At 44.7% G+C, this 23,782-nt stretch overlaps 1 protein-coding gene across 3 annotated transcripts in view; it reads left to right on the top strand.

Moving 5' to 3' along the window:
- LOC123748118 (uncharacterized) overlaps nucleotides 1-23,782 on the top strand; it is a 136,620-nt gene that overhangs the window by 44,043 nt on the left and 68,795 nt on the right. For all 3 annotated transcript variants that reach the window (XM_069324571.1, XM_069324569.1, XM_069324570.1), the window contains one exon: nucleotides 22,612-23,313. In XM_069324571.1, the coding sequence (XP_069180672.1) occupies nucleotides 22,810-23,313 (504 nt within the window). In that variant the 5' untranslated portion in view covers nucleotides 22,612-22,809. The remainder of the gene's footprint in view (nucleotides 1-22,611; nucleotides 23,314-23,782) is intronic.

Genomic DNA, 23,782 nt, shown 5'->3' with positions numbered 1-23,782 from the left:
TATTACATCACTTAACTCCAGTATCTTCGATCTCACTCCATCTATGTTCGTGTATGCAATCTTCAGGAACGTGTTACCCCTCTCCTTATTCTTCACTCCCCCTCTCTCTATTGATTTTGTTGGTTTGCCTTTATGTACCACTTTACTGGTCTGCCTACCCCTATCACTTTGTAGAAAAAAGAATTTATTTCTTCTTCATTCCTGCTCTCATTTAACCGTTTTGCCTCGGCGAGGTTCAGTTTCAGCTTCTCTCTATCTTCTTTTGAAAGATCTCGTCTTAACAACCACACTTTCCCATCCTCATCACTTTGTAATTTTCTAGCATTCCTTAATACTTCTTCCATCTGTTTGGCACCGTTTAGGGTGATCCTCAAAGGTCGATCTTTCCCTTTTACGTACCTGCCTATTCTCCTGTAGTCGCACACATTCTCTATGGTAGTAAGACCTTCTACGAGGCCAACAATTTTATCTACTACTTTCGCTTCTTCTACAGCTCTTTCTGACCTAGATGTTATCTCCTTTTCTTTGCAACCAAAAATTATCAGGGATTTGCTCCGATCAACTGTGTTTTGCACCAACTTCAAGTTAGATGCCAATTCCTTTCTCACTTCCAGCCTAATGTTTGTTTTGTCTTGGTTGCTGCAGTGTTTTACTTCCTTTACTTACTCTTCAATTTATTCCTTCTCCTTGGCCACTTGTTCATAGGTGAGTTGCAAATCTTTCTTGCACTGTTCTATTCCCTGTGTAACTTCCTCCATCTGTGCTGACAAAAGCTGTTTCTCCTGTTGAATTTCCTTACCTAACCTATTGTAGTCATTTATGTTTAAATTTACTTTAACTTCTTCCAAAGCTATTTTTAAGAGTTTATTTTCTTCTTCCATGGCTTTGCAATTTGTTTCCAATTGATTCTTATCCTTGCGCAAGTCTTTCACTAAACCCTCAAGACATAAAACTTTGCTATTCAAATGGTCATTACTTTCTTTCAATTTACTAATTATTTCTACATGAGAGTTCACTATAGTATCTAATTTTACCAACTTGTTATGTAGACTGCTAATATCAATGCTTTCTTCATTGAATCCCTCAAAATCAAACTCTGTTTTGTTTTCCTCTTGCCGGTGGCCATCTTGAATGTTCTTCTCTGCACTGGAAACACTAGGGTAACTTTTTCTTATCCAATTTTTCACTTCCCTTAGCACATTCCTGTTATCTCACCTATTTTTCAAAAGCACTATACCTTTATGTTCTCTGGGACATCACTCACTATCATTAACCTGTACTACAATACTTAGGATTGTTGAAATATGCTGGAGCTCCTCTGATGCAAGTGTTGACCCTAGGGGTGTCACCTTTTGAATGTGTGGTCACCTGTTATTGTCTGCATTCACCATACCAGCTCAGTGGTTCTCTATGGGGAACACAAATGTATATATATAATGTGCGTATATAATGTAACAACAATGCAAACAGTACTGTTGGGGGGAGAAATTTTAGTGCACCTGACCTTGAATGAGTGAGGGAGGTAGCCGCCAGCTGACTTTGTGTAGCGACGTCTCTTAGTGCCTGAACTAACTATATCAGCTTAGTTGTACAGTTGTGTTGAACAAAACATGTAGATCCTTATATATAACGTTTGTATATAGTAAATTAAATAAATAATAGGACGGTGGGAGGAGTAAGTGGACGAGTGAGGCGTTGTTGAGGGAGTGGCTGGCTGGTGTGTGGCGGTCACTCCACGTTGCTTTTTGACTCATAATACCAACTTATTCGTTATGGTGAATAAAACATGCAGATACTTATATATAACCTATGTATAGAGTGTAATAACAGTAAAACTATTTGTTTATTGTTTTATGAACATACAGTGGTACCTCCCATAACGAATTTAATCCGTTCCATGTTCGTCATGTGAAACGGACGTCATACAAAACGAGTGTCCCCCATGTAACCAGTGTGATGCACTGTGTTTATTGTGAAATTTCCCTAGTGTGCATGACATCAAATGTTCCCCAAAATATAATTTTTCTTTGTAAAATGATAAATTACCGTCCCTGAACATGTCTATGGAAAAATAATTACCAAATTCCACTTACTTTTGCTGTGAGGGCGTGGACAAGGTGCGCTGTGACGTCATCAGGGCCTGGTCGCCCGTGTGTGAAGCTCCCAGACACGGTCGCGCAGGCCATTCAAGCACCGCGTGTTGCCACAAATATATTTTCAAATATTTTTCCTATGCATTTCCAATGCGGTTTTATTTGTTTCTTTTATCGTATATGATGCATATTTGTGACTTTTACAATATGTATACAGTAGAATGTTCATAATTTTCCATGAAACTGTGATACATGTGTCAGTAATGTGTCCACAATAAATGTTTATTGTCACAATATTACGTGGTAAAAATGCACTAATATTACAATATGTACAGTTTCACATACTATTTACACAGTAACACACTGTATTACACACTCAGTACTTTGGAGGTGCATAATAGTCAACGAAGTAGTCCATGGTACACAGCGCGACTTTGCTCTCCTTGCACCAGCTACAGATAGATTTTTGTTTCCTGTTTCATCGTTCTGTGTGCTTGCAAATAATGCACTCGCGTGCACCCTTGGCTTTAGTACTTGTAGGTGGTATGTAGCCAAGCTTGTAAAGCATAAGGTAGTATTGAAACGATTATAGGAAAAGCTCAATTTGTAAGGTAGTCTTGAAAAGATCGCTTTGTAAGGTCCCACACAGGAAGAGATTCAGCTAGCCTCAAAGAGTGTCCATCAGTCAGGAAGAGATTCAGCTAGCCTCAAAGAGTGTCCATCAGTCAGGAAAAGATTCAGGTATTCTTAAAAATATCAATGAACACCACCACCATGGAAGCCGCTAACACTGTTCATCTATGCTACTTGTATCAGATGCATCATCACTGAACGCAGAAAACGATTCATCTATGTATCATCTATATACATTAGAGATGGCAAGGGTGGGGCTCAGAGCTACACCTGGATACGCTCGCTGTATCGTCCTCATAGGTGCTGTATCACAGGCATCCGACCGTTGTGTTAAGCCCTTATTGCGCCTAGCTTCACCAATGTTATGACCCTTATGTTCTTCAAACAATAGGGTCTGAATTGCACTGACTGAGTACAGTCTTTCAACACCGTGTGGGACAGGTGTTTGAGAGCCAGAGGCATGTGTGCTACAAATGGTTGCTCACGCACTACTAACCCAGCCAGCAGCCCTTGTCTTTCATATTCGTTATAGCAAAAGGTTCGTTCAGTGTTTGTTGGGTAGGCTGCTCCATTATGACAATCTTTCTTTGTTTCAAATGTGTTCCATTTGTTTTGTATTTATCACTTACGTCTCAATAATGGAGCAGCCTACCCGACAAACACTGAACGAACCTTTATGACATTTGTCCATTTTTCAAATTGTTTCAACAGTTCTTTTATTTTTCGTTTTTTTTTTTTTTTAAGAAACATGGAGCAGTCGACCTGTAGACCACCGAACGAACATTTTTGACATTTGTACTGGTTTTCAAAATTCTTCATATTTTTTATTATTTACGTTTTTTGTATGTAAGAAACATGGAGCAGCCTACCTGCCGACCACCGAACGAACCTTTTGCTATAAGACAAATGAAAAATAAATATTGAACACATTTGAAGAAAGGAAAATGTCATAATGGTTTATTCAGTGTATGTAAGGTAGGCTTCTCCATTATTGAGACGTAAATGACAAATAAAAAACAAATGGAACACATTTGAAACAAAGAAAGATTGTTATAATGGAGCAGCCTACCTGCCGAACACCGAACGAACTTTTTTGACATTTGTTGTATATCAGATATTTCATTTCTTTTTTCCTACAAAAACGTCAATGCTTTGCAACATCTTAGCAGTCACCCTTTTATATCCCAGCATCATTAGCATCTTTAAACAAGAACAACATAATTTATGTGCATCGTCGGAGGCGTCTAAGAATGTGCAAGCAGCAGCGCGACCCCACCATGTGGTGTTGACGTTACTCAAACCAGCGTTCGTCATACGGGACGATTTGACGCCGATCGGGCCGTTCGTTACCCAAAATATTCGTCTTTTGGGGCAATCGTTATGCGAGGTACCACTGTAATTGAATCACTAATATGCACACCATACTTTTGAGTATAGCAATGATTCACCCCATTTATTATATAAATCTATCACACTACACACTATTGAATAATATTACTACAAAAAAACTAAAAAAATCAATTAGAGAGATTGAAATAATTAGGTAATAATATCTTTGTGGCAACTCCCACCTGTCAGTTCGGGTGACGCTGACGGTCTCTGATGACCGCTCTGTCAACGCCCACATTTTACCAGACCTCCTCGGCCTATTGCAGCCAAAATATGTGACCTACGATTTTTTTCCCCCATGCTCAGGGAACACAAATTGACATTTTTAGTAAACAATAATTTAAAAAAAAAAAAGAATTTCTTTCACACAGGGGTGTAAATCTCCTCAGGACCCCTTAGCAGCTTAAGGGTTAAGGGGGCCTTCCCTGTTGCCACTTTTGTAGATTGGAACTATGTTAGCCTTTTTCCACACATCAGTTACAACTCCTGTAAACAGGGATGCCTGAAAAATCAGTTGAAGTGGAATGCTGAGCTCAGGTGCACATTCTCTCAGAACCCATGGTGAAACTCCATCTGGACCAACTGCTTTGTTCTTACTTAGCTCCTTGAGCATTTTTTCCACTTCGTCTCTAGACACCTCTATGTGCTCTATGTTGTTCTCTGGAATTCATATTGTGTCTGGTTCCCTGAAGATTTCATTTTGTACAAACACGCTTTGGAATTTTTCGTTTAATGTTTCACACATCTCCTTTAAATTTTCCGTGATTTTTTTTCCCCCATTTTCAACCTCCGAAGATTATCCTTTACCTGCAATTTGTTGTTTATGAATTTATAGAATAGACTTGGTTATGTTTTACATTTGTCTACAATCCCTTTTTCAAAATTTCTTTCTGCCTCTCTCCTCACTGCCGTGTAGCTGTTTCTTGCATCTTTGTATCGCTGGTATATTTGGGGGTTTGGCCTCTTCCTATATTGATTCCATTTTTGTGTCTTTTGGTCTCTGGCCCTCTTGCAATTTCTGTTGAACCAGTCCTGTTCCCTAGTTCTGCATCTCTGTTTTGGTATAGAAAAAATTCTGCTTTTATCATATATTTCACAAAACTTGACATACATCTCATTTACTTCCTTGCCTAGCAACAAGTCTGTCCAATTATACTCACTAAAAAAAATTCTAAGGTCGCCATAATGTCCTCTCCTGAAGTCAAGTTTTTCAACTGCTTCAACCTCCTTATTTTCTTCCAGATTATAATGCATTGCATACTTTATTCCCAAGTTTAATTTATTTTCTTATTTTATTTTACATTGTTTATTGTGTGGAGCATTTATGTCTTTTCTCCGCAGCTTCCCCCCCCCCTCCCAGAAGGAGGGGGAAGGGGAAGGGGGAGCCCCAGACCCATCGCGCCGGCTATCCACCTGTCAGTTCTCGGCTGATGTGATTGTGGCTCGGTCATGTGGCTCCAGCTCCAGATTCTCTCATGTGTTGTGCTGTGCCTTGTGTCCAGTACTGCTCTTATGGTGGCGTGCGAGCTGGGAGTAATATTCACAGGTACTCAAGCTACATGTGCTTAGGGTTCCCTTCCCTGAGTGCCCTGTAAGTACTGCCCTTGGGGCTTGGGTTTATCTTCCACAAGTCACCTTGGGGGTCTACCTCTGTTGGTCTTTTGCTGCTCGGTGATTGACCGCCCTGAGTGTGTTGGGGGGTTTCCTCCCTTGTTTACCTTGGGGGTACGTGGTAGTTTTTGCACTGGTAGGGGCGCAGGTTACTGCGCAGCTAGTTTTCACCTATTACAGTGGCCAGTTTTTTTCCTTCTGGTTACTTTGTCCCCTTGAAGGGGTTTTCTTTTCATTTTTGTTTGTGCCTGGTGGGGGTGTCTACTTTTGTTCCCCTATCCCCAGTTATCTTAGGGTCTTGACCTCCTATGTTCAGTGGTACCCCCTTGCTTGGCCCCCGTGAGTGGACACGTCCCGGGGGGGGGGGGGGTCCGTTTTAGACGTTTGTTTGATAGACATGGGCGCCGGTTAGCAGTACCCTGCCTGGGCTTGCCCTTCGCGATAACAGTCTAAGGCCCCTGGGAAATCCCGCGGGGGTGCAAGGGGTTCAATGGATGTGACCCCTGGGTCCCTTCTCGCCTTGTGTGAGTTTGAGGGTTACTCTGTTCCCTTGTCTCAGGGCGACACATTGTTTCTTCCTCCGTTATGCCGCCTGTTGGGTCGGTGACACCTTCAACCTGGAGTCTTGCGAGCATTTTTGCTTGTTTGTGATTCACTTTACCCAATCCACTGATGATACTATCTGGGTGCAGGCGGCTCAGGCGTTGCATGCTATCTTGAGGTTATCTTGAGAGGATTTTGGGACGTAGTGTCCCCGTGGCCCGGTCCTCGACCAGGCTTCCACCCCCAGGAAGCAGCCCATAGCAGCTGTCCAACTCCCAGGTTACCTATTTACTGCTAGGTAACAGGGGCATCAGGGTGAAAGAAACATTTTGCCCATTTGTCTCCGCCTCTACTGGGGATTGAACCCGAAATCTCAGAACTACGAATCTGAAGTGCAGTCCACCCAGCTGTCAGGCGTCAGGTGCTAGGTTTAGGTTGCTGCAACATGCTAGGTTGATTGCTACCCTGGATGCCCCGAGGCTACCCTGCTTTGCTTGTAGAGACCTGGATTTGGGGGTATTGGGCGTTTCGACCTTGGTTCAGTCCGCACCCCCCTCGTTCTTCCCCTTCTGTGGTTCATTCTGGTTTCCCTCCCCCTCTCCTTGCTTTCGGCACCAGAGTGTCTGTGGGCGTCATGGTCGGGGAGGTGGAGGGGGGGGGGAGTTTAGAGGATTCTGAGACTCGGGAAGTTTCGGGGGTTGCCCCTTCTGGGGTGGCGACGGAGGCATTTGATTCGGTTCCTCCAGTTGTTGCATATGAGTATAGGCATATGCATATGCACTGGTATATGCATATGCATATACCAGTGCCCCCCCCCCCCCCCTTCTTAGTGTTTTACGGCTGGCCCGGCTACTGATTTTGAGGCCGGGGCTTTGGAGGACAATTCGGCCCCGGGACCTGGTATAGAGGTTCCCGGGGTTGGGGGCTGGCTGGCTTGGGGACCTTAAGCCCCATTGGACCCAACTGGGTTTTCCTACCCTTTGAGTGGGGCTTACTTTTACAGGGAGTGGGGGTTTTCCTTTCCTTCCCTCTCTACATACGAGTTGGTTTTGGTGATGGTCCCTCCCCGGTTCAGTTCCGTGTCCCTTCGGGTCCTTCAGTTCCGTCCTTCCTGTGGATAATTTTAACAACATTCTTATCTGGGACATGTATTCTTCTGCGTCATGTCACATTCATGTAAGAATCGTATCGGGATCCTGCATGACTCTTGGTCAAGTATACCAATGGGCCCATATGTGCCCTTGTGATTTAGTGCTTGATTATCTAGGGTCTCGAAGGTTTGAGAAGAACTTCGATAATTCACATATTATTGGAACGGAACGTCTGTCAGTTTCTGGTGAGGATTACCTCCAGTCCTTTCTTGAACTCGTTGGTCCACTTCCATACTACTTATCATCTTTCAATACTATATCAAATTATTTTCTAATCACATCTCATTTCCGTAATCTGTCTCGGCAATAAAAGTAATTGTTAAAAAAACATTGTCGGCTACCCTCTCCGAAAGAAGGGTGGAGCCAGCTTGGACCTCATGCATTCTGAGCGTGGCCCGAGGGAGATAGTTTTGTTTCTAGACAGTATAACATGTGTTGGTGTTCTGCGACCTTTCTCAAGGGTAATACACCACACTAGCTACTCTCTCTCTCCAGTCATAGCCCTCTTGATACTGGCGGAGTTCTGGATTTTCTATATAAGGACACTTACTAGTTTTTCTCTGAATGCAGGAGTAGGGTGGCTCGGAGTGATGCCCTCTCCGCCTCTACTCTACGCCTACTCTTATCCTAATGCATATGCAACGTAGGACATAATCCACTACCAATGCTCCCAGAATATTACATGGCTGAGCTGTGTCATGCCACTATAGTGTCTACACACTACATGCGAGATTATACGGTCTGGCTACACTGTCAGCCAGGCACTGGCTGTCGATTTTTGGATAAGTGTTGGGTATTGTTTGTGGTATGTTGATTGGACACTTTGTGTGCATTTTAACGTTGCTTTAATATGTCCGTATATCTTGTTGTTCATTACACTGTGGGGCATAGCCCAAAATTTTGGTAACTTTTGATTTACTTTTTCAGCGACTGAATTTTTTTTTGACTCTGGGCACTCATTCATTGACCGTCATTCAATGCCTGGCCTTATATATATATTGGAATCTCTCTGTATATATAGTTTATCTTGTACATTACATTAGCAATTGCTAATTAAGTCGTGTTAGTTCACCATATTGATTATACACGTGTACTCTCTTGTCCCTAGCTACCGGTGTGTTGACTATATTTACAGTCATTTCATTGCATATTTATGTATTTCCTACCTCTGTGCTACACATTCTTGTGTATATTAGTATGTGCATATTGGCTATACTAATGATAATGCTAGGCTGGACTATGTACATGTTCAGTGCCCTGATTTTGAACTGACCAGTGTTCAGTTATAGTGCAGAGTTCTTTCCTTTTCTTGTATCACACTACCGACTGCCGGGTATGGAATGTCTGCAGGTGGATGTCGATTTCCATTCAACCACTCCTGCCCTCTGCAGTTAATTTTCATTGGGACGGGGGGAGCTCGGAATTACAGCCTTGGCTACGAACTTTTCTTTGAGTTAGTTTTCCATACGGGAATTTTTATTTTAGTGCAGTACATATCCGAAGTAGTTTTCCTCATACATTACTCAGCGACACGTGCGTCGTTCTGCCCTTACCTTGAGGTTACATTGAGGTGCTTCCGGGGCTTAGCGTCCCTGCGGCCCGGTCGTCGACCAGGCCTCCTGGTTGCCGGACTGATCAACCAGGCTGTTGGACGCGGCTGCTCGCAGCCTGACGTATGAGTCACAGCCTGGTTGATCAGGTATCCTTTGGAGGTGCTTATCCAGTTCTCTCTTGAACACTGTGAGGGGTCGGCCAGTTATGTCCCTTATGTGTAGTGGAAGCGTGTTGAACAGTCTCGGACCTCTGATGTTGATAGAGTTCTCTCGCAGAGTACCAGTTGCACCTCTGTTTTTCAACGGGTGTATTCTGCACATCCTGCCATGTCTTCTGGTCTCATGTGATGTTATTTCTGTGTGCAGGTTTGGGACCAGCCCCTCTAATATTTTCCACGTGTAAATTATTATGTACCTCTCCCGCCTGCGCTCAAGGGAGTACAGTTTTAGGCTCTTTAGTCGGTCCCAATAGTTTAGATGTTTTACTGAGTGGATTCTAGCAGTAAAGGATCTCTGCACGCTCTCCAGGTCAGAAATTTCTCCAGCTTTGAAAGGTGCTGTCATTGTGCAGCAGTACTCTACTCTAGAGAGCACAAGCGTTTTGAAAAGTATCATCATCGGTATAGCATCTCTAGTGTGAAAAGTTCTTGTTATCCAACCTGTCATTTTTCTTGCAGTTGTGACGGCTACTTTATTGTGTTCTTTAAAGGTAAGGTCCTCCGACATGAGTACACCCAGATCCTTTACATTGCCTTTTCGTTCTATGTTATGATTTGCCTGAGTTTTGTACGTGGTTTCCGTTTTCATATTTTCATTTTTTCCGTAGCGCATGAGCTGGAACTTATCTTCGTTAAACACCATATTATTTTCTGTAGCCCATAGAAAGACCTGATCTACATCTGACTGGAGGTTCGCCGTGTCCTCTATGTTGCCTACTCTCATGAAGATCCTAGTGTCATCTGCAAAGGATGATACAGTGCTATAGGTTGTGTTCTTGTCTATGTCCGAAATGAGGATGAGAAAAAGTACTGGAGCAAGCACAGTACCCTGGGGGACTGAGCTCTTCACGGTTGATGGGCTGGATTTTATTTTGTTGACTATTACACATTGGGTTCAGTTGGTCAGGAAATTGTAGATCCATCTGCCTATTTTTCCGGTAATTCCTTTTGAACGCATTTTATGTGCAATAACACCATGGTCACATTTATCAAAAGCTTTTGTGAAATCTGTGTAAATTACATCTGCATTATGTTTGTCTTCCATAGCATCTAATGCTATATCATAGTGGTCCAGCAACTGCGACAGGCAAGAGCGCCCTGTTCTGAAACCATGTTGTCCGGGGTTATGGAGTTGCTGTGATTCCATGTATTTTGTGATTTTACTTCTTAGCACTCTCTCAAAAATTTTTATGATGTGCGATGTTAGTGCTATCGGTCTGTAATTTTTTGCCTCTGCCTTATTTCCTCCTTTATGAAGTGGTGCTATGTCTACTGTTTTTAGTATATCAGGAATAACGCCAGTATCTAGGCTTTGTCTCCACAGAATGTGGAGGGCCTGCGATAGTGGTTTTTTACAGTTCTTTATGAATATGGAGTTCCAAGAATCCGGGCCTGGTGCAGAGTGCATAGGCATACTGTTTATGGCTTCTTCAAAATCCAGTGGGGATAGGGTGACGTCTGATATATGATTTGATGTTGGTATCGTATCCATGAAAAATTCATTTGGGTTATCAATCTTTAGTGTGTTTAATGGCTCGCTGAAAACAGAGTCGTACTGCGTCCTCAGTAGCTCGCTCATTTCTTTGTTGTCATTGGTGAAAGTTCCATCTCCCTTTCGCAGGGGCCCGATACTAGATGTGGTTTTTGATCTTGATTTTGCATAGGAGAAAAAATATTTCGGATTTCTTTCTATTTCACTGATGGCCTTTTGCTCTCTTTGCCTCTCCTGGGTTTTGTATGATTCTTGTAGCTTCCGTTCAATTGTTTCTATTTCTCTACCTAACCTTCTTCGCCGTTATTGAGATAGGGTGCGACTCTCAAGTTGTTCCGCGATTCGTTTTCTTCGCCTATATAGGGAACGACGTTCCCGTTCCAATCTGCATCTCTTCCTCTTTTTTCTTAGAGGTATGCGGTTTGAACATATTTCTAGTGCTACTGAGCTTATTTTTTCCAGGCACTGGTTCAGATTTGCATTTTCTAGCTGTTCTTCCCAGTTTATTTCTGTGAAGTCCTGGTTAATTTGCTCCCAGTTTATCTGTATTATTGAAGTTGAATTTGCTGAAATCTCCTCCACCGGGAATCTGGACTGGTTTTGAAGGTCTACTCCCCATGGTTGTCATAACTTCAATTAAGTTGTGATCTGAGTAACAGGTATTTGTAATCATTATGTTCCTGATCAATTCATCATTATTAGTGAAAATGAGGTCCAGCATGTTCTCCTTCCTAGTTGGTTCTACTATTTGCTGGTTTAAGGCAAACCTGTCGCACATCCGTAGCAGGTCATTTGCGTGTGCCTGTTCATTTAGGCTACTTCCTGGTATTCTTTCTGATACTACTGTATTAGCCAGGTGCTTCCATTTCAGGTGCCGTAGGTTGAAGTCCCCAAGCAGGATGATGTTCGGAGCTGGATTTGTGAGGTTTTCCAAGCAGTGTTCTATTTTCATTAGTTGGTCTTTAAACTGCTGAGGGTTTGCCTCCGGTGACTTATATACAAGGACAATAACTACATTTAAAATCTCTATTTTGATTATCAGCACTTCCACCATATCATTTGAGGTGTTTAGCAGCTCAGTACAGATGAATGTGTCTTTGATGTAGAGGCTGACCCCACCCTGAAGCCGGTGTTTCCTATCACATCTGAAAAGATTGTATTCTGAGATCCATATTTCACCATCATGGTAGTCCTTTGTGTGGGTTTCTGTTAGGGCTGCAAACACTGCATTTGCCTCATGAAGGAGACCATCTATAAATTGAACTTTGTTGGTTTTGCGTGTTTTTATACCCTGGATGTTGGCAAATATAAATGATGTTATCGTGTTAGTGGAAGTGCTGGAAGCCTTACTTGGTGTTAATATCAGAGGCTCTGGTAAGGAGGCCACTGTGTTTGCGTCCAGGGTGTGTCGTTTTGGAAGTGATTCGTCCAGTTTTGGTAGTAGGACGGGTGTTGTGTGGTGTAGTACCTGTGTGCTTGTTGATAATTTGTATTCCAGTCTTGTGGGTATCTCCGTTCCCCTCTGTAATCCTGTAGTGGTTCCATCTGACTGTTCCTCTCTCTTATATTTACTACTCTGTTTCTGCCTTCCTCTAAAAAATTTCCAGTAGTGTCATATTGATCTTCCCGTCTATAACGCTCTGTACCTCTCACATGGAATTCCGGACACTGAAGATTGTAGCATTTTTTGTCCCTAATTGAAAATTGACATAATTTAGGGTTGAAGTATCTACACCCTGTTCCAAAACGGCATGTACCCCTCTCCAACATGTTCCTGCATTTTCGAGGATGCAGAAAATGGCATTTTGCTCCTAATTTTCCATATTTGCATATTCCTTTAGTGTAGAATTTGCAAATGTGTTCCGGTTTTGCGTTTTTCAAGGTATTTATATCTGTGACTGTCTTGTCTACCTCTTTGTTGGAGCCATCTCCGTTTTTCGTCGCAATTCCTTCATTTATGCACTCTGTCTCACTGTTGCTCTCATCGTTTATATTATCTGGCTCTGCAATATTGCTGTTATTTTGTACCACAATAGTCTCCTCCTCCACACTACTGCTGCGGTTCTCTAAACTATCTGTTCCTGAGTTTTGGTCGTTATCCAATGTTGACTTTTCCCAGTCCGCATATATCACTGGTAGCCTGTCTGTGAATGATAATCTCTGTGACTCGGGAATGTTTTTCATCAGTTTAGTTATGTTCTCTAACATTAATCTGTCATCTTTGCAAACCCAGTAAATTCCTTGGTGCAACCTGGAGCTGGTTGCACCATTCCTGCAGGATGCGGTGTCACTGTTTTCGCTTCACGTCTCGCATGTTGGCTCGTGGTGCTCACTTCCTCGTTGGCCTCTGCCTGGGGCTCTGGCTCTTCGGTTTTCATCCCCATTTTGTCCTTGCTGTTTGCGGGGTCTGCTGTTGGGCTGTTTCTGCAAGCGGTTTCTTCTCGTTGTCATCCGTTGTCGGTCTTGTTGGTCCTTCAAGGGTCCTGGGGGGTAGGGATCCTCCAGGATGGGGCGTGTCTGCTCGCCCGGGTTGGTTCTTTCCCGGCTCGCTGGGTTTGGTGCCTGGTGCCCTGATGGACATTCCATCTGGTTCCCTGACAACCTTGGTTTCAGGCACTGCTTGCTCGGTGTCCGTACCAAGGGATTGTTTAGAGACGTACTCAGACGATTGTTATGGGGCTGGTTTGGTCTTCTCGAGGCTTTGCGTCTCTACTTTTGACTCAAGTCTATCACCATCTGTTCATTTTCGTTGGGACGGGGGAAGCTCGGTGGATATCAGGTGGCTTCGTTGATGGTGTCCCACCTGCGTGCTTCATCTCGATGGCTGTATGGGGCTTCCTGGCGATCCTTCCTTTTTCTCTTTTTGTCTCTTCGTAGGTATACTTCGCTTTTTGTTGAGGTGGTTTTGCCCTTTCTCTAGTGGCTGTTTCAGGACCGTCTTCGTATGCCGCATTCTGTCGCCTCGTATCGTGTGGTGCTGGCAGAGCTGCTACGGCTTGCTTTCAGTTTTGATGTTCCTTCTGCACCATTTCACAAGCTGTCTAGGGCATTGTTTCACCTCCGGCCTGCTCTTGCGCCGCCTGAGCTGTCCTGTTCTTTGGACATGAAGCTCTCTTATCTCTTCCCCCCGGTTGGTTGTGGCCCCTTTGGTTCCGGATTGTTTCTCAGAGGTTTCTACTCCTTTGGGTTCTGGTGTTAGGTTTGTTTGTTGCAGCCATTCTTCTTTTTCTGGTGAGGTTGGGTTGGCTGTTTTTCTGGAGGAGGTCCATGGGGTTGTTGTTGCTTGGTATTTTTGGCCTGGGGTGCATCTTCTTGTGTCTGGTTGTGGCTCTCAGCAATTGCCTGCATGTCGTGGCCTCTGTGGCCCCTAGACATGCTTTGAGTTGCCGGGGTGTCCCTTTGTCCCCTATTCTGGGGTTTTGGTCTCCCGGGTTGTCTGCGGGGTCCTTTCGGTGTTGCCTGTTGTCTTGCTTTCGGGTTTTAGGCACATGGTTTCTGTCTCCCAGGTTTGTCCCTCTTTTTTCCTTGGCTTTGGGTAGATAGCTCTTGGGAGCCGAAGGGGGCTCCCCACAGAACTCCTCACCATTTTCTGGGTGAGACCCGGAAGCTTCTTGGTAGCCCTCCCTTTCCCCAGTTGGCTGGTTTTTTCGCGTGTTTTGACATCCACTCTTGAACTGACAAGTGGATAGCCGGTGCGATGGGTCGAGGGGCTCCCCCTTCCCCCTCTAAGGGAGGGTGAAGCTGCGCAGACAAGCAGCGCGGAAAGTGTGATGTCATGCTCGTTTTTCAATTGGGGAGTTCTGTTTACTTGTTAGTTTTCTGTAGTACAGTAATTTTAACCAGATTAGGGGTGTTTAGGCCACGAAATTGTTTTTGATTTCTGTGCGCTTCCCCGGCTGGCCAGCAAGGCAGCGCTGTGTCTAGTTTACATGTGACTGTGTGTGGCTCAAGTTTTGGAGGAGTTTTTGCCTCTATCTGGAGGTACTGTGGTACCTGAGCTTACGTATTTAATCCGTTCCCAAAGATGGTTCATAACCCCAAAATTTTTAAACCGAAGCGAATTTTCCCATAAGAAATAATGTAAATTGAATTACAGTATCCACTCAATTTAACGGCCTCTTTTATACCGATCTGCCGGTATTAACGACCGGTTTGGGAGCCCAGTATCTAGAGCCTGCAATACCGGTCTGCGGTCGATATTACCGACAGTCGGTATTGGGTTTGTTGTGGCATCAGCGTCCCCTCACATGGCGACCAGGCCGCCACCGACCTGGATCGTCCAGAGTCATATATTACATCTTAATTTTCTTTTAAAATGATTCACTTTAATGAAGAAAATTGTAAATTATTATTAATAAAATATTTTGAAACAGTTTTTATTAAGCAAAAGTCTTTGTTTTCTTATTAAATACCTTTTATAGTATGTATAGGCACTAGGTATTTTTTTTCCCACGGACCTAGTATGTACTCCGCCGGGCCATGTGTTCCCATTGTTTACTGTGAACTCGCGCGGCTAGCTTCAGTTGTGAAGGATATTACTGTACTGTAATTGTGATCTTTTTAATTTACAAAATGCCAAAAGTTACCCAAAGGAAGCGCCTGACGGTTGCACAGAAGCTGGAGTTAATTAAGAAACTTGATAAAGGATATTCTCATGCACGAGCAGCAGCAGAGTTTAACATTCAACATAATTGTCAATAGTGAAGTAGAATTAGAACTCATGTGAATTAGTAGTAAGGCTAGCTGTTGTGTGAAGTGAATGCCTGAAAATAAGTGTACATACAGTATGTACCCTGTATACAATATAAACAATATAAAACAAGCGCTGCAGAGGATGACGTAATCTTCACAGCTTCGTAATCTTCAGCTTCATTAAAAGTAAGTCAATTTACCAATTTTATTATAGTATTACAAGATATTGTTTTTTTTCAACAAAAGCTACATATTAGTCTCTGCAAATGTATATTCTATCGTCAGCAGAGAAAAGGTGAGCTCAAAATATTTCATCTTGGCTAGCTCTCAGTGACAAGGCTCGATCGCCATTGTTATGGCATGGCCGCCACAGCCTGTGTCGTAACATTAAAAATACATTACCTGCACTGTTCAGGGTAAATCAAAACACATCTCTAAAATTTTATTAAGACAATATTAACTCACTGATTGATACATGAAATATTTTTCAATACAAAGGAATGAATCAATTTTTTCCCACCCATCTGGACTTGATCAGAGCGTGTTCACACATCATCCATGCAGCAGCCAGCAACTGGCTTAATCGTCGGCCGTGCACTAAATTGGAATGCAATTACACAATGAACTTTATTTAATTTTAGTTATACAGTATAAAATATATCCTACCTGAATGTTACTTGAAAAATTACCCGACCCGACTTAACGTCGGAAATAACGGAGCTCCGTAAATAACGACTTGGGCTCAGTCCCATATAGGCTGTTAAATTGAGTGGATACTGTAATCCATTCCACACTCCCATAAATATTAACTTCAAAGTAAATTTTATGCCTAATTCACCCTAATCTTTAGTACTAAAGTATGTACAGGTTATTGCTTAAATTTATTGATGACTCTTGTTGGTGTATGGAAGACGGTGAGGAGGGGAGAGAGGAGGAGAGGTGTTAGTGGTTGGAAGAGGAGTCCCCTTCCATTATAACATCAGGCGGTGATGACTTCTATGGGGTAATCTCTCTCCTACGTTTTGCAGGAGCACTACTAGGACCTGGTTGTTGTTGCTCACTGCTTGCTTGTCTCACTAAGAATCTGTCAAACACACTTGTTTTTCCCTATATTTTAACACTTGTCTGTAGTGAGATATCATATAGCCATTTAAAAGGTCAATGCAATGGCCTGCTACAGCTTTATCTGGGTGAGTTTTTTCAACAAAACTTTGCAGTTCTTCCCATACTTCACACATTTTCTTAACCCCTAAGCTGCTCGGGACTATTAGGCCTTCAACACCCACAGGTGCAACAAAATAAAAAATAACAAAATTATTTCGTCCTATAAAAGTGTTCATTTGTGTTCCCTGATCACAGGAAAAAAAATCGTAACTGACATATTTTGGCTGTAATATGGTGGGGGAAGTCTGGCAAAAAAGAGGCGTTGACAGAGCAGGAGCCAAAGAAGGTCTGCTCTGCCCCAGCTGTCAGGCATGAGTTGCCACAAAGATATTATTACCTAATTATCAATGTCTGATTGATTTGTTCTAATTTTTTTTGCAGTAATATTATTCAATAGTGTGTAATGTGATATATTTATATAATAAAATGTGTGAATCATTGCTGTACTCAAAATTATGTTGTGCATATTAGTGATTCAATTATTATGTTCATAAAACAATTAACAAATACTTTTGCTGTTATTACACTATATACACAGGTTATATATAAGTATCTGCATGTTTTGTTCACCATAACTGTTCAACTAAGCTGGTATAGTGCACAAAGAGCAAAGTGGCCACCTTTACACAGCATAACATGTCATGCAGATGATGCCACCACCCTCACCAAAATGGCTTCTCCCAACACTCCTTTTGCTGTTATTACACTATATATGTACACAGTATATATAAGTATCTACATTTGTGTTCACCATAACGAACTACTAAGTTGGTATGCTGAGTCAAAAAGCAACAAGGAGTAGCCACCACACCAGCCAACCACTCACCACCACTCCTTCCCTCGCCATCCTCCTCCTCCCACCATACTGTCTTTGCTTTTATTCTCTATATACATTATATATATATATATACGTTATCTATATACGTTATATATATAAGTATCTACACATTTTGTTCACCATAGCAAACCACTAAGCTGGTATAGTAAGTGCAGACAGCAACAGGTGGCCACACATTCGGCAGACGACGCTACAGCCCTCCCACCCTCAACATTGCTCCTCCCACAGCACAGAGCAAATTATCACAACAATCCTGCTATTATCAGAATCCTGGTCATTTATATCACAGTCAGGGGTCTTCTGTAATACTATCATCGCTAAATAATAGCATGTACACATATATATTTTGACATTTTTAGGCGATGCTGTGGTCACAAGCTGAACAGCAGTGCTGTGAGCTCATGTTGCGTGCACCAGCCTTGGTGGTTCACTCAGTACTGAGGCCCCTCACTCCTGGTAATGTTGCCCACGATTTTTATTTAAAATGGTGTCTGTTTACAAGAGCCCTGAGGAAGGTGATGTGAACCCTGTGTATCCGCGGGCCGTTTAAATCTTGCATAGTACTCCAAAACTACATATGCAGTGATGCACACTTTTGCGTCAGTTACTCAAAAGTTCATATGCAGTATTGGGCAGTTTAAGGGTTAATGAGGAAGGGACATCCTCTAGTGCCTCTACTCATAACTATTTTCTTAGATTGAACCTTACCACTGACTTTCTTGGGACCATGGCAAGATATATAATAATTACCTTTATGTTCAAATACCCAAAAATCCCAAAACACTGAAATTCTTTACAAAGAATTCAGGCGCGATTGTCACTATGCGGGAGGCACTGTTAAACTGAGGCGCAGTCGCTGTGCCACCACACGCCTAGGTCGGCCATACGTGTATCAACAAACTACTTTACCCTAGGCAAAGTTCGTAACGCAATTTGGATTTTACGAAGAAATTGGGCTCGTAACCTGAAAATTCGTAAAGAGGGTCATTTGTGAGCCGAGGTATCACTTTACTTCTCCTGGAGCCGTGTGTATATGTAAATGTGTGTTTGATTATTTGTATATGAGTAATAGTATGTTTTATGGCCGCCTGTTGTTTCTTTTCCAGGGTACGTTTTCCCCCAAAAGTTGTGGTGCTTCGGGCTCCATTTTGGGTTCAGGTTCATTTCCAGTTTCCTTTGGGTTCTTCGGTTTCGTCTCCCGGAGATTTTCCTCTCAAATTTCTCTTGTACAGGTTTGGGTGGCCCTTGGTGGTTTCCTCCAGTGTGGCCCAGTCTTGGCCTCTAATCTGGCCCCGACCTCTATTGAGGGGCGGTCCCTGGGTCTTCCTGGCTTGCAGACCGCTGTCTTGCTTTGGCCTGGGCCCTAGCTCTGGGGTTTTCTCCACTCTTTTGTCTGTTTTGTTTGCAGTCTAGGTTGTTCCTCAGTTCCTGGCAGCTTCTGCTGCTGCCATCCTCTTTCTGCTTTGTTGGTGATCCGGGGTCAGCGTTCTCGTGCTCCTGGCTGGATCGTGCCAGGGTTCGGGTCTCTGCAGGTCGAGGTAGGCCTTGTTGTAAGTTTCTGAACTGGCGCCACTTTCTCGTACGGGGTGTTGGCCCTTTTGTGGGTTGCCCCCACGGGAGCCGGGGACACTAATGCCCCGAAATCATCTCAAGATAACCTCAAGATATTGTCCCGTTACCAGGATGCTGGGGGGGGGGGGGGGGGAGGGACTCGTGCTGTTTGCTCATGCATGATCCCATGATTTGTGGGTTTTTCGGGTTGTGTCATCCGGCCTGTGGTGGCATTGGGCGGCACCTCTTCCTACCGGGGGATTCGTGGCTGACTTCCCATTCACTCTGTCAGGTCATCTTGGAGTGGGTGAGCTTGGGAGTGGTCGAAAAGACCTTGTCCCTCAGGTGGGTTTCCCGCCTGTTTCCAGTACCGAAATGGGACTGTGCGGATATGTGGTTCATTCTGGACTTGTCCTGCTGAACCTCTGGATTCCTTGCCCCTCCTTTCGGATAACTACTCTGTCCCTGGTTTGGCTTCTGTTAGAGCCGGGTTGTTGGTTGGTGATTCTGGATCTCCGGGATGTATATTGGCACCTCCCTATTCATCTGGAGTTCAGGGACTGGTTAGGTTTTGTGGTGGAGGGGCAGGCTTACCGCTTTCGTTGCCTTCCTTTTGGGTTGAATCTGGTGCCTCGCACATTCATGCGGCTTCCTGGTTCGTGGTGGCCCTTCTGCGTCTGCTAGTGGTTCAGGTGTAGGCCTATCTCGACAACTGGTTGGTATGGGCTCCCAGCCGGTCTGCTTGTCTGCTCACCAGGGGGGGGGGGGTGGTTCTTTCCCAGTTCACCGGATTCTGGTTCTTGGTGAGCTGGAGGAAGTCTCATCTGGTTCTGTCCAAAGGTTCGGACCCAGCTGGGCCTCATGAGGGACTCTCGGAACACTTCCTTGTCTCTCCCTCTGGAGGCATTGCTGCTGCTGCAGTCCTGCCTTCTGCTGTTTTGGGGGGGGGGGGAGATTCCCGGGACATGTGGTGGTTGCTTGAGCAGTTATGCAGGAGTCTGACCTTCCCCGTGCCGGTTTACTCACTGGGTCGGGTCTGGCTTCAGCGTCGAGGCCGTCCCTTTCACCTCTCTCGCGATGGGTGGGTTCTACCTCCAGGGGTTCATGTCCAAAGTTCACAGATGCCTCGATTCTAGGCTGGAGCTTTGTGACCAGTGCTCACCAGGCCGACCAGGAGCAGTGGGCTCCGTCCTTCTGTTGGGCTCACAGCATGGTGTGGGAATTCGCAGAGGTTTGGCTGTCGCTTTGGAGGGTCCGGGTCACTCGGGGTTCAACGATCCAGCTCCATTTGGACTGCTCTCTGGTGGTACATTGTCTGAACTGCGGGGATTCTCTTTGGTCCTTGGCTCTTTGGGGCGGCTCCGTCCTTCTGTTGGGCTCACAGCATGGTGTGGGAATTCGCAGAGGTTTGGCTGTCGCTTTGGAGGGTCCGGGTCACTCGGGGTTCAACGATCCAGCTCCATTTGGACTGCTCTCTGGTGGTACATTGTCTGAACTGCGGGGATTCTCTTTGGTCCTTGGCTCTTTTGGGCTGATCCCTTTGAGTAACTCATCTGCTGGATTCTTGGGATTTGGCTTTCTGTGCGGCTAATATATCCGTGGAGTGTCCGACGTCCTGGCAGATGGCCTGTCTCGGTTTATTCCCTTGTCCATGGAATGGATGGTCGACGCTGACTCCTTCAGTTGGCTCTGCCAGACGTACGGGCTCCCGGAGGTGGATCTCTTTGTGTTGACATGGTCTCAGTGTCTCCCGATATATGTGGCACCGTTCTCAAACTGCAGAGCTGTTGCGGTTGACACCTTTCAGCAGGACTGGTCAAGGTGGGGCTACTTGTACCTCTTCCCTCCAGTCCAGCTGTTGCTGCAGGTTCTGGTTCATTTGGAGTCTTACCGTGGGAGAGTCAGGCCTCTTCTGGCCCTTTGGTAGCCTTCCCAGTCTTGGTTTCAGGCACTGCTTGCTCGGTGTCTGAACCAGGGTCATTTTCTGTGGTTCCGCCACTTTCAGCAAATTGGACCGGTCAAGTACACAGCTGGTTCGATCTATTCCTCTGCTTTTTGCGTCTGGTCTTTTTGACAGGGGTTTATCACCACTTATATGGTGATCAGGTAGCTTCTTTGATGGTGTCCCACATGTGAGCTTCATCTCGGTGACAGTATGAAGTTTCCTGGCATTCTTTTCGCCGTATTCGTTCTCTTTGTAGATTGTCTTCTGTTTTGGATCGGATCAGGACTGTCGCCTCTTATTGTGCGGTGCTGGCGGAGCTGCTCCAGCTTGCATTTAGGATGTCACTTCTGCCCCATTCCATCAGCTTTCTCGTGCTGTGTTTCACCTCCAGCCTGCTCATGAGCCACTTGAGCCATGCTGTTCCTTGGACTGGGTGCTCTCTTTTCCCCTCGGTTTGTGGTGGCCCCTTCGGTTCAGGACTGTTTTTCTAAGGCGCTGTTTCTGTTGGAATTGGCCTCTGGAGGTCTGGTGGGAGAGCTTCCTGCTATCCTCTGGTGCAGGGGTTTCTGATCTTTCGGTCCTGGTGGTCGGTTTGTGCGGTTGCAGCCATCTCCTTCTTTTATGGCAAAGAACAAGATGACGGCTTTTCAGAGGGGCCTTGGGTCATTGATGCTTGGCTGACCGGGGGTGCATCAGGTGTTGTGTCTTGTGGCGGCTCTTTGCCATTATCTGCGTGCTTCGGCTTCTGTGGCTGGGGGATGCGCTTTGGGTTGATCCGGTTTCCCTCGTTCCCTGTTCCAGGGCTCGGGTCTCCCAGGTCGTCTGCAGGGTTATTAAGTCTAGCCAGCCTGTGGTCTACCCTCGTGCCTATGATGTTTGTAAGTTTGTTGCTTTGGCTGCCGTGCTTGGTAACATGTCTTGGGCTGACATTCGGATGTGGGGGGTTTTGGAGGTCGGACAGGGTTCTGGCCACTCATTACTTGGTCATTGTTCCTGGTACTGGTCTTTCGTGTGTGGCTTTGGGTCGCAGGTTGCAGCCAGTTGTCTCGACTTCGAGTTGAGGGGCGAGTGGCAGCCGCCTCCTGGGTTAGGCCCTCTTTTATTTTACTTCTCCTTGGTTTGGTAGCTCCAGGGAGCCAGAGGAACTCTACATAGAAAACCAGCGTTGAATGTAATGAAACGCCATTTTCTGGGCGAGTCTCGGAGGCTTCCTGGCACCCTCGCTCCCTCCGGTCGGTGGTTTCCATTTTGTTTTTGATTCTCAGCCTCTGAATTGAGGTGTGAGTAACCGGCACAGGAGGTTCCTTCACCCTCCCAGGGGGGGGGGGGGAAGGCTGCGTGGACAAGTGGTGTGGCGGTGTGTATGATGTTTGCTTGTTTCTTTAGATGGGGGGAGGGGTGGAATCTGCCTCTCTATTCGGTCTTTGGTTGCAATTTTTCTTACCATGTGGAGTCTGTTTTGTTATGTCTACCTTTCTGGGTGCTAACCCCAGTTGATGGCAGATATGGAATGTCCCCAAATACATGGGGTTTCCATAAGCCTTGCTCCCTTTGCCTTTTTGAGGCGGCCAGGTTCTGGCTTGTGGTCCTCGGTAGGCTGAACTCCAGATGACTGATGACCCCGGACTAATATGCGCATATCAATCCGATAGCTCCAGAGAACCGGAGGGACTCACACAGAAAATAATTTTTTTCGTTGTAAATACATGTAACTTAACCAAATATTCTTTATCCACAGGATAACAACCCAGAGGAATGCTCAGTGTGTTTTAACAATTATGATGACACACTGCTACGGCCTCGTACTCTGCCTTGTGGCCACACATTCTGCTCCCAGTGTATTGACAATGCTATCAAGAATGGTCAGCTGAACTGCCCCAGCTGCCGAGCCCAGCACACTGCCACAGCTGCTACTCAGTTCCTAATCAATTATGGTATGGAGGCCCTTATCAGAAAACTAAAAGGTATGGAGGTGGTGCCAGTGACAACGGTACCCACAAAACCCAATAAAGCTCCCACCAGAGGCATCAGTAAGAAGTTACGTTCCATGGTGGAGGAGCAGAAGAGCAGCATCAGCAGCCTCATTACCAGCTGTGAAGAGGTACTGTCCCAGCTGGGTGAGTACCGGGGGCAGCTGGGGGACTGGAAGACTCAACACCTCCAGCTCCAGGACAGACTCTATGCTCTGGTAGAGCAGAACAAGTCAGCAATGAAGCTCTTGGAACTGGAGGATACCAGTGTGGTGGATATGACAACACAAGGAGAGGAAGGGAAGACTCAGCTGCAGGCCATGTTGGGGAGCCTCGACACAGTCAACACAGCACAGGAGGTTGGCACAACCATAGACACAGCTGATGAGTGCAGCATGGAGGTAGAAGATTGGGTCCAGAAGTGCCAGGAACTCTTCCCAGATGTCAACACTGTCCACACCTCAGTGAAGGTATGCTGCTGAAGGTCACATTGTTCTCACCCAACTGAGTGTAGTATTGCCTCTATATAAACACTTTTGATATGGAGACACATCAAGATGAGAGTAAACTTTATATATATAGGATGATATGGAGACACATCAAGATGAGAGTAAACTTTATATGTATAGGATGATATGGAGACACATCAAGATGAGTAAACTTTATATATATAGGATGATATGGAGACACATCAAGATGAGAGTAAACTTTATATGTATAGGATGATATGGAGACACATCAAGATGAGAGTAAACTTTATATATATAGGATGATATGGACACACATCAAGATGAGAGTAAACTTTATATATATAGGATGATATGGAGACACATCAAGATGAGTAAACTTTATATATATAGGATGATATGGAGACACATCAAGATGAGAGTAAACTTTATATATATAGGATGATATGGAGACACATCAAGATGAGAGTAA

Source organism: Procambarus clarkii, chromosome 14 (assembly GCF_040958095.1).
Source record: "Procambarus clarkii isolate CNS0578487 chromosome 14, FALCON_Pclarkii_2.0, whole genome shotgun sequence".
Taxonomy (NCBI): Eukaryota; Metazoa; Arthropoda; class Malacostraca; order Decapoda; family Cambaridae; genus Procambarus; species Procambarus clarkii.
Note: the sequence above shows the minus strand (reverse complement) of the source record. Positions and strands in the feature narration are given on the sequence as shown.